This window comes from Sus scrofa, chromosome 5 (genome assembly GCF_054392235.1).
Source record: "Sus scrofa isolate SSC_HxYL_T2T_F1_AM1 chromosome 5, Sscrofa_HxYL_maternal_Yorkshire_Landrace_v2.0, whole genome shotgun sequence".
NCBI lineage: Eukaryota > Metazoa > Chordata > Mammalia > Artiodactyla > Suidae > Sus > Sus scrofa.
Window position 1 is genome coordinate 11,440,881 of NC_139387.1, and position 11,122 is coordinate 11,452,002.

General features: G+C 51.7%; 1 protein-coding gene across 12 annotated transcripts in view; it reads left to right on the forward strand.

Annotated features, from left to right (window-relative positions):
* MYH9 (myosin heavy chain 9) overlaps positions 1-4,602 on the forward strand; it is a 123,043-nt gene extending 118,441 nt beyond the window's left edge. For all 12 annotated transcript variants that reach the window (XM_084955407.1, XM_084955415.1, XM_084955410.1 and 9 more), the window contains 6 exons: positions 361-449; positions 551-674; positions 862-1,070; positions 1,641-1,749; positions 1,856-2,028; positions 3,060-4,602. In XM_084955407.1, coding sequence (XP_084811533.1) covers positions 361-449; positions 551-674; positions 862-1,070; positions 1,641-1,749; positions 1,856-2,028; positions 3,060-3,177 — 822 coding nt within the window. In that variant the 3' untranslated portion in view covers positions 3,178-4,602. The remainder of the gene's footprint in view (positions 1-360; positions 450-550; positions 675-861; positions 1,071-1,640; positions 1,750-1,855; positions 2,029-3,059) is intronic.
* The last annotated feature ends 6,520 nt before the right edge of the window (positions 4,603-11,122 follow it).

Sequence of the window (11,122 nt, forward strand, 5' to 3'; positions counted from 1 at the left end):
TTCAGAGCCCTGGCTCTCTGGCCTTAGCTTACGTCTCTGTCCTGTCCTGTCCCCCTGGCTTCCTGTCTGCCCGGAATGTGGACGGGCCAGCATCCTGTTCGGCCGGGATGATTCCTTATTTTTTGCAACATCCCCAGCACCTGGCTTAGTTTTTAGCCCCGAGATAGGGGGGTTATGTAAACATCTGGTGCCTAAGCTTTGACCTCAGAGGGGCTCATGAGAATGGGCTTCGTGGAGGAGGCAAGCCTGGGAAGGGCTTCGAGGGGAGGGGCCGGGGGCTCAGAGGACAGGGGACGGAGGAGGTGGGCTGTCGGGGCTGCACGAGGCCGCAGCAGGTCACGGTCTGGGTTCCCGCGGCAGGAGCTGGCCGCCGCCGAGCGTGCGAAGCGCCAGGCCCAGCAGGAGCGGGACGAGCTGGCGGACGAGATTGCCAACAGCAGCGGCAAAGGGTGAGCAGGGCGAGCACAGCCTGTTCTGCGGGGTGAGGAGGCGGGCGCGGGGGGTACCCCCTGTGGTTCGGCCCTTCTCACTTCTCCCATGCCCACCTCAGGGCGCTGGCGTTGGAGGAGAAACGGCGCCTGGAGGCCCGCATTGCGCAGCTGGAGGAGGAGCTGGAGGAGGAGCAGGGCAACACAGAGCTGGTGAACGACAGGCTGAAGAAGGCGAACCTGCAGGTGGGTGGCCAGGGCTTTGCCCGTGGCGGATGCCTCCTGATACTCAGGGAGAATGTCCTGGCACCTGTGTCTCCTTGGCGCTCTCTCTCGGAGTTTCTGGGCCCTTCCTGGTGATCGGGGGCCCTGCAGGGTCCCACTGCCCCAGCCTGGGGCCCGTCCTCGAGGTCACCAGCCCTTCTTTTCGCAGATCGACCAGATCAATACCGACCTGAACCTGGAGCGCAGCCACGCCCAGAAGAACGAGAACGCACGGCAACAGCTGGAGCGCCAGAACAAGGAGCTCAAGGTCAAGCTGCAGGAGATGGAAGGCACCGTCAAGTCCAAGTACAAGGCCTCCATCGCCGCCCTCGAGGCCAAGATCGCGCAGCTGGAGGAGCAGCTGGACAACGAGACCAAGTGAGTGCCCCTTGCCATGGCCTGGCATGATCACGGGCGCCTCTCTGTTCCTGTCCCTGAGTTCCCGAGGCTGTTTCCCTCCAACCTGATGGGTCTCATCCCTTCGCCTGCGGCCCTTTGCTAGGGCTTGCGAGTTGGAATAGGAGCCCATGGCCTGCCTCGAAAGTTAGGGGGCCTGGTGACTGTCTCTGCTGGCTGAATTGGAGGGAAGTGGGATTCCCACTCACACGGGCAGCCCGTCTGTGGGCCCAGCAAGACTGGACTTCTTTGGGGGTAATGGGAGCTGATTTCCCCTTCTCCTAGCTACACGTGTGTTTCCCGAGATATGTCACTTCCCTTCGCTGAGCCTCAGTTTCCTCATCTGTGAAATGGGGCTAAGCCCAGTACCTCCCATAAGAGAGAGAGTGCATGACGGGTGTTCAGTAAGGACGGTCCTTCCTCAGCATCAGGGCCTCCCTAGTGGGGGACGTACCAGTGAGACCCTGGGAATGGCTTGTCCGGCTTGTGGTTTGTCAACCAGCCCATCCAAAAGAGGGCATGCCCCTGAGCTGCTGTGTCTGTGCCTCGCAGGGAGCGCCAGGCAGCCTGCAAGCAGGTGCGTCGGGCCGAGAAGAAGCTGAAGGACGTGTTGCTGCAGGTGGATGATGAGCGGAGGAACGCGGAGCAGTACAAGGACCAGGTGAGCGGGTGGGGCGGCAGGGCCCCTGCCCCGCAGCGGGGGAGGGCGCGGAGGGCCACAGGCCTGCGGAGTCCTGACCCTCGTCCCCCGCCATGCATCTCCGCAGGCGGACAAGGCGTCCACCCGCCTGAAGCAGCTCAAGCGGCAGCTGGAGGAGGCCGAGGAGGAGGCCCAGCGGGCCAACGCCTCCCGCCGGAAGCTGCAGCGCGAGCTCGAAGATGCCACGGAGACCGCCGATGCCATGAACCGTGAGGTCAGCTCCCTCAAGAACAAGCTCAGGTGAGCCCCGCAGCCCCCTTTGCACGCCTCTTTCTCCTTCAAGAGGTTCGTTTGTCCCCAAAATCCGAAGTTAGAGAATGAGGCTCCTATAAAGTCAGTCCCCTTTCTCGTTCAGATGTCGGTGAGCAAGGCGCTCAGTGATGCTGAGGGTACCAATCAGAGACTCCTTTCTGGTTCTTCTTGCCTTCAGGGTGTGGCCACAGTAAACTCTCTGAGTAATTTATTTCCATCCTGTCTGAAAAGCCTGTTTCTGTTGCAGCATTATACTGGTCCCTGGCACAGCTTAGAAGCTGAGTTAATACTGGCCTCTTCCAACAGCGAAGAAATGGAGAGGGCTGCTTTGCTTTCTCAAAGCAGAGTCACGTTCCGACAGCAGCCAGTGGTTGAAGCAGAGGGCCTTTCTGGCTGAAATTATTACTGCTTACCTTTTTGATTTTGGGGCATTTTTTTGGCTGCACCTGCAGCATGTGGAAATTCCTGGGCCACGGATCAAACTCATACTACAGCAATGATCCGAGCCAGAGCAGTGACAACACCAGGTCCTTAACCCACTGTGCCACCAGGGAACTCCCCTCACTGCTTACCTCCTTTTCCCAGTGATCCTTCCTTTAAAGCAGAAAAGCAGCAGGAGCAGACATTCTAGGCAGGATGTGATAATGATTTTCTTCCCCTGGACCGGAAGGCGATGCCTGTCCTCCTATGCTGTGCACAGTCGTTGTGTCTCTTGGTGTCACCTGTTGGGCACAAAGAGTGACCAGAGGGTGGCATTTTGCAGACGTGGCGTGTGTGCCTCCCCACTTTGAATCAGTCCCCATTTCCTGATGGTTTTCTGCTAGTGTTTTGAATGAAAGCAGGACATGTGGGTCACCTGCTCTGAGGGCCTTCCTGTCCTTCCTGGAGGTTGTGGCCCAGGAGGCCCCTGGGGCTTCTCCCGTGGGAGCTAGTTTCTCTCTAAAGGTCGCTTTGAAATGTGTGAGCTGTGCCATGGCTGCTGGCCGGCCTTGCTGACACCTCGCTGCCTCTGCTTCCAGGCGTGGGGACCTGCCGTTTGTCGTGCCGCGCCGAATGGGCCGGAAAGGTGCCGGCGACTGCTCAGACGAGGAGGTGGACGGCAAAGCCGACGGGGCTGAGGCCAAAGCTGCCGAGTAACAGCCTGCTCTTCTCCTGCTGGCCGAGAGGGACGCCACCGCTGCCTCCCCACCCCAGTCCCCGCAGCACCCCCTCCTCCCTCTTGGGACTGCTGTGACCGTGACCCCACCCTCTCCCCAGGCCCTGGGGACGTCAGGCCGCACCTCCCTGCCCGTGCCCGCCAGGCCTCCTGAGGGCATTTGGCTTCCTCTGCTGCAGCCCCTCCCGCTCCCCTCCCACCCAGTCTGATACCAAAGAGTCAGGGTCCGGGGCCCCCGGCCCGGGAACAGAGCGACCAGCAGGACCTCCCACCCTCTCTTGCCAAAAAGCACAAGACGGTGAGGCGAGGAGGGCAGGCCACCGGGGGTGGGCAGGAGAGTTTTCTACACATCTATTTTTCTTCAGACTAAGGAGTTTTGATAGCCTGACGCCCCAGAAGAATTGTCACCTTCCCCCGCCTCCGCCACCAGCTCTCCCCTCTCCCTTCTTTGCTGTTGGCAATCACACGCGGTGACCTCACACCCTCTGCCCCCCCCAGCCCCCCCCTCCCGTGGGCTCTGGGTGGTCTGGCACAAGCAGGCCCCGGGGGGTCCACCTCTGTGCAGGGCACAGGATGCTGGGGGTGGGGAGGGAGGGCCCTTCCTCCCCACCCCCGCTGGGCAGCGCCACTGTCCCCTTCCTGATTCTAAAATGTCTCAAGTGCAATGATGACCCCTCCCCTCCTTTGCCGAGGCTGGCCCGCCCCTGCTGCAGCAGGGCTATTGGGCCGAGCAGACAGGGCCTAGGGGCCAAGCTGGAAAGGCCAGCCGTGGCTTCTCCCAACACTCTTGGGGACCAAATGTATTTAATGGTTAAGGGACTTGTCCCAAGTCTGACAGCCAGAGCAGTAGGAAGGGCCAGAGGCCCTGCCCCATGATCTCCAACCTACTCCAGGACTGGGGCCCGAGGGTAGTTGATCTGCACCGTTAACTCAGTCTAGTTCAGAACTCCGCTATCTGCACAGAGATCTTTAAAAGGAAAAAAAAAAAAGTTTCCTCCCTCTTCCTGTAATAAATGGTAAAATTCCAGGGCTTTATCACTGCCTTTCCTGGAACCACGTCTAGAAGAGAGTAGCTTGTCCTACACTGGTCTACACTGGTGGCTGAATTTCCCTGTACCCCTAACTGTTTTGTATATGCTGCATTTAGACTTACTTATGGCAAAGGCATTTTTTTTTTTTAAAGGAAACAAACTCAAGAAATCATGATGATATATAAAAGCTACGTTTGCCTAAAAAGCTCTGAATTCAGGTCCCAGTTGCTGTCACAAAGGAGTAACCAGAACTCCCACCCCCGCCCTTTTTTATATAATGGAAGTGCCTTAGCATGGTTGCAGCTGTCACCACTACCGTGAGCTGGTTTACAGATGCTTTCCACTGAGCGTCACAATAAAGAGGATCTTGTGCTACACGTGTCTGGGGGGGTGTGTCTGCCAGGGCGGGTGGCCTAAAGGGGACAGTACCTGGGCCACCTGGAAGGGATGTGCTTTGCTTCTGCATCAGGTACCTACTTTGTACATCATCTGGAAGCTTCCAGGGGTGCAGCTCGGCTGGAGCACAGGCTGCGGTAGAGGCTGGCAGCCATGCAGAAAGGCAGACTGGCCAGATTCAGGGATGCTAAGAACATCTCATTAGTTTCGGTTCCTTTCAATTCCTGAGTGCCTGCTATGGGCTGGACCCTGAGCTGGTCCTGAGGTAGAGAGGCCAGGCCCAGGTGCTAACTTCCATGAGCTTCCTTATCATCAGATGAGGCAAAGCCTGCCCTACAGAGGGTCGTCTCAGGTGCCCTATAAGCAGGAATGAGAGTTGGTGCCCAGCCTGTGGGTGTGGGAGCAGGGGCTCTTGAGAGGACTCTCAGCTTTCCTTCCTCCCTCCCTCCCTCCCTTCCTCTTTTAACAAAGGCTGGGCATAAGCCAGGCCCCTTGCTAGGCGGTGGGAATGCAGGGCAGTGAAGACGTGTCCCTGCAGTTGCAGGTGGGAGGGAAGGGAAGAAAAGGCTTTCCTTAGGGGAGGAGTTTGGCTCCCGCTTGATTCGAGGTGTGGGCTCAGGCAGCAGAACTGCAGGCAGGGCCCCCAGGGCACTGTTTGGCTGGCACAGTTGCCCATTTCTATATAAGCTCCCATTTATGGGCTGCAGAGGCCAGGTCCTGGGCATACCTTTTGGGAGGGCCACCGTTAAACCCACTCACGACCCACAGATATCACCTCTGAAGTTCCAGTGGCTTGACTGTTCACCTTGTGCAGGGGAAGTGGTGCGGGACCTAGTGTCCGCCTCTGCCTACCGAGGGAAGCAGTCCCCAGCGCTGCCTGACCGTCCACCCGACATGAGCTTGATAAGCCCCGGGGGCTACTGATTCCCAAGTCCCTTGCGGAAGGGAGGGGTCCTTGTGCCCTCTCCGGCCGTCCACGTGCCGTCTATGGAGCTCAAAACCTGCAAGCGCCCCTCCTCCTTGAGCCTTCCTCTCATGACTGCCAATCATCCTCCTTCTCTGCTTGTTCCTGAGGTGCATCATCTGGTTCCAGCATGCACTTGCTTCCTCACTTGCATCCACTGAGCTGTCACCTTACCCACTGGTCTTTGGTGGCAATAGATAGCTCCTTATCCCTAATTCTACCCAATTGCTTATTTTTTCAAATGATTGCAAACCTTGCACCCACCAGACTATGGTTATGAACACAAAAGCTGGCTTCTGCACGTGGCCAGCGAGTGTCTGGCACAGCAGTTCTGTGCTGGGAACACGCATCCAATGTGTTAGGTGCAAGGCCTCTGCACAGGGCTCACTTTAGGCAAGTGAAACTAGACTAATCACAAAAGAAGAGGGTGGACCATCTAGAGTCCATCTGATTTTTCCTGGGATTCCAGTGGGCTTTGTCCGTTACACTGTGGTGACTTCCAGAACTCAGTTTTTTAAACTTAATCAGTTAAATTTTGATTACTAAGGAAAATGTAAGGACAGGCATATAGATAATTAAAATCAATGAACCAATGGAAGTCAGACAAGATGGTGGAGTAGAAGGGAGGTCTTTGCCATCTTGTCTTGGTGAAGCAGAAGCTCATGGAGTTCCCATCGTGGCGCAGTGGTTAACAAATCTGACTAGGAACCATGGGGTTGCGGGTTTGATCCCTGCTCTTGCTCAGTGGGTTAATGATCCGGCATTGCACGTGAGCTGTGGTGTAGGTTGCAGACACGACTCGGATTCCAGGTTGCTGTGGCTCTGGTGTAGTCTGGCAGCTACAGCTCCAATTAGATCCCTAGCCTGGGAACCTCCATAAGCCGCTGGGGCGGCCCAAGAAATGGCAAAAAGACAAAAAAAAAAAAAAAAAAAAAAAAAAGCTCACCTCTCATGAGCATACCAACCTTACAACTAACTGTTAAACAACCATCAATAAAAGATTAGAACATAAGCCCCCCCCCAAATTCTATATCCAATGGGATAGAGTAAGAGGGGTACACTCATGATGTAATCAAATCTCATACTCCTGGATAGGTGACCCACAAACTGGAGAATAACCATATTGCAGAAGTTCTCCCACAGGAATGAGCTCTGAGTCCCATGCCAGCCTCCCCAGTGTAGGGGTCTGGCATTGGAAGGAGGAGCCCCCAGACTGTTTGGCTTTGAAGGCCAGTGGGGCTTGATTGCAGGAGCTCCACAAGTCTGAGGGAAACGGAGGCACATATCTTGGAGGGCATACACAAAGTCTTGCATGCACTGGGACCCAGGGTAAAAGCAGTGACTCCATAGGAGCCTGAGCCAGACCTACCTACCTGCTGGTCTTGGAGGGTCTCTTGCAGAGGTGGAGGGTAGCTCTGGCTCTCTCTGGGGTCATAAAAGCTGGCAGAAAGTGTTCAGCCACATGAACTCCGGCTGGATGCAAACATCTTGGATCCTTGGCACTGAGACCTGGCCCCACCCAACAGCCTATAGGCTCCAGTGTTGGGAAGCCTCAGGTCAAACAACCAACAGGGTGGGAACATGGCCCATCAATCAGCAGACAGGCTGCCTAAAGAATTCCCGAGCCCATAAACATGTCTGCATATGCCCCTTGACACAGCCTTACCCACCAGAGTGCCAAGACCCTGCTCCATACACCAGTGCCCCTCCCAACAGGAAACCTGCACAAGACTTTTGGTCAATGTTACCCACCAGGGGGGCAAATACCAGAAGCAAGAAAACTACAGTCCTGCAGCTTGCAGAAAGGAGACCACAAACAGGTCAGAACCTACCTTTGGAACCAGCTAGTCCCTGGCCCTTGGGTGATGAGATGAGCATGTACAGCTGGTATACATAGGATATCTCCTACAGGGGGTCATTTCTCCAAGGTCAAGATTAACTCACCACATGCAGTAAAAAGACAAATAGAAATTTAAATAAAATAAGACAGCAAAGGAATATGTTCTGGATTAAGGAACAAGAAAAAACCCCAGAAGAACAACTAAGTGAAGTGCAGACAGGCAATCTACCTGAGATAGAGTCCAAAGTAATATAATCACAAAGATGATCTGAGAATTTGGGAGGAGAGTGGATACACAGAGCAAGAAGTTACAAGAAGCATTTAGCAAAGAATTAGGAAAGATAAAAAACAACCAAAGAGAGTTAAAGAATAAAATAACAGAAGGAATCTACAGCAGAATGAATGAAGCGGGAGAAGGGATTAAGACGGCAGAACAGAAGGACTGGAGCTCACCTTCTCTCATAAAAACAACAAAATTTCAATCAGATGCTCAACAGCCTTCATCCAAATGGACTGGAAACTTTCAAAAAGATATCCTACTCCAGAAGACAAAGAGAAGGCCACATCAAGAGGTAGGATGGGCAATTATACAATATAAGCAACCCCATACCTCCCAGGTGGGAAGCCCACAGACTGGAAAGTAACTGTATCACAGAGACTCACCTACAGGAGTGACAGTTCTGAGCCCCACGTCAAATCCCCACATCTGGGGATCTGGCACTGGGAGAAAGAGCCCCCAGAGCACCTGGCATTTGAAGGCCAGTGGGGCTTGTGTGCAGGAGCTCCATGGGACTTGGGGAAACGGAGACCTCATTCTTGAAAGGAGCACACAGACATTCAAATGCACTGGGTCCCAGGGCAAAGCAAAGTCTCCATAGGAATCTGGGTTGGATCTGACTGCAGTTCTTGGAGGATCTCCTGGGAAGACAGGGGGTAAAGGTGGCTCATTGTAGGGGAAGGACATTGGAGGCAAAGTTCTCAGCAATATTCATGAGCATGTGTTTCTCTGGAGGTGGCCACTGTGGGAAAATCTGGCCCCACCCATCAGCACTGAGAAGCCCCAGGCCAAACAATAATCCAGGTGGGATCACAGCCCCACCTATCAGTAAACACACTGCCCAAAGACCCCCCAGGCACACAGCCACCTCTAACCTCACCCAGAGACACAGCCTCACCCACCAGAGGGATAGGAATCAGCCTCACCTACCAGTGGGCAGGCACCAGTCCCTCCCAGCAGGAAGCCTACAGCAAGCCACAACTTCAGCCAGAAGAGGGCAGACATCAGAAGTAAGAGAGGCTACAACATTATTGTTTGCAAAAAGGACATCACACCAAAAACCTATAAAAATGAAAAGGCAGAGAACTATAACTCAGATAAGGAAAAAAGAAAAAAAAAACTCAGAAAATCAGCTAAGTGATCAGGAGATTATCAGGTACAAGAAAAAGACTTTTGATTTATTATTACTCAATGAATTTATTACATTTATAGTTGTACAATGATCATCACAATCCAATATTATAAGATTTCCATCCCCCAACCCCAGTGCATCTTCCTAAACACCAAACTGTCTCCTTTGGAAACAATACGTTTTTCAAAGGCTGTGAGATAGCATCTGTTCTGCAAAGAAGTTCAGTCTGTCCATTTTTCAGGTTCCACACGTCAGTGAAAGCATTTGATGTTGGCATCTCACCATCTGACTGACTTCAGTTAGCATGATAAACCCTAGGTCCATCCATGTTGCTAAAAATGCCATTATTTCGTGCATCTTAATGGCTGAGTCATACTCCATTGTGTATATGTACCACATCTTTGTCCACTCCACTGTTGATGGACACTTAGGTTGTTTCTATGTCTTGGCTATTGAAAATAGTGCTACCATGAAAATTGGATGAGTACATGTGTCTTTTCGAGTCATGGTTTGGAGGTGTCCCAGAAGGTGAGGTGTTAGCTCTTATCTTAATGATTGGTAGAATTCGCCCGTGAGGCCACCTGGTCCTAGACTTTTGTTTGGTGAAATTTTTTTGATCACAGCTTCAATTTTGGTTCTTGTGATTGGTCCATTCGACTTTTCTATTTCATTTGGTTTAGTCTTGGCAGATTGTACTTTTCTAAGAATTTGTGCATTTCTTCTAGGTTTTCTGTTGTATTGGTATATGGCTGCATATGGTAGTCTCCAGTGATCCTTTGTATTTCGGTGATGTCCGTGGTGACTTGTCCTTTTCCATTTTAATTTTATTGATTTGAGTCCTCTCTCCTTTTTTCTTGATAAGCCTGGCTAAGTGTTTATCTATTTTTTTTGCCTTTTCTATGGCTTCCTCCTGTGGCATATGCAGGTTCCCAGGCTAGGGGTCATATCAGACCTGAAAAGAAATGAAGAGAGTCTCAGAGAACCCTGGGACAACATTAAACACACCAACATCCGCATTATTGGGGTGCCAGAAGGAGAAGAGAGAGAGGAGGGGACAGAAAAACTATTCCAAGAGAGAACAGCCGAAAACCTCCGTAACGTGGGAAAGGAGCCACTCACTCCAATCCAGGAAGCACAACAAGTACCATACAAAATAAACCCAAGGAGGACTACACCGAGACATATATTAGTCAAACTGACCAAGATTAAAGAGAAAACACTGAAAGCAGCTAGGGAAGAGGAACCAGTAACATACAAGGGAACCCCGAGAAGGCTATCGGCAGATTTTTCAGCAGAAACTCTGCAGGCCAGAAGGGAGTGGCATGATAGACTGAACGGGATGAAAGGATAAAACTGCCAACCAAGATTACAGCAAGGCTCTCATTCAGATTTGAAGGAGAACTCAAAAGCTTCCCAGATCAGCAAAAGCAAAGAGAACTCAGCAACACTAAGCCAGCCTTACAACAAATACTAAAGGAACGTTCCTGGGCAGGAAAAAAAAAAAAAAAAAGGACAGCAACAGGAAGCAAAAATACCACCAATGACAAGGCTCACCAGTAAAGGCATATACATAGTAAAGATAGGAAATCTTCCATGCACAGTTATGCTACCCACATCAGAAATCATGAGAAGAGGGGGGTACAAATGCAGGACAGTGGAGATGAACTTGCAATGCAGAGACCAACACCTTAAAACAACCTCATCTATATGTATATCGACTTTTCTATCAAAAATTTCAGGTCAGCCGCAAACCAGAAACCTACAGTTGATACACAAACAAATAAGAAAAACCAACTCAAATACAATACTAAAGATAGTCATCCAACCACAAGAGACGAAGGCAAGCAAAAAGAGCAACAAAAACAAATCCAAAGCAGTTAATAAAATGGCAATAAGAACATAACATATCAATCATTACCTGAAATGTGAATGGACTAAACGCCACAGCCAAAAGACAGAGGCCGGCTGAATGGATACAAAAACAAGACCCATACACATGCTGTCTTCAAGAGACCCACTTCACTTCTAGGGACACATACACATTGAAAGTGAGAGGATGCAAGAAAATATTCCTTGCAAACGGGAGTCAAAAGAAAGCTGGAGTAGGAACACTCATATCAGACACAATAGACCTTAAAATTAACAATATTTTAAGAGACAAGGAAGGACATTACATAATGATCAGAGCATCAATCCAAGACGAAGACGTAACAATTTTAAACATCTACGCACGCAACACAGGTTCACCACCATATATAAGGCAACTGCTAACAACCTTAAAAGGAC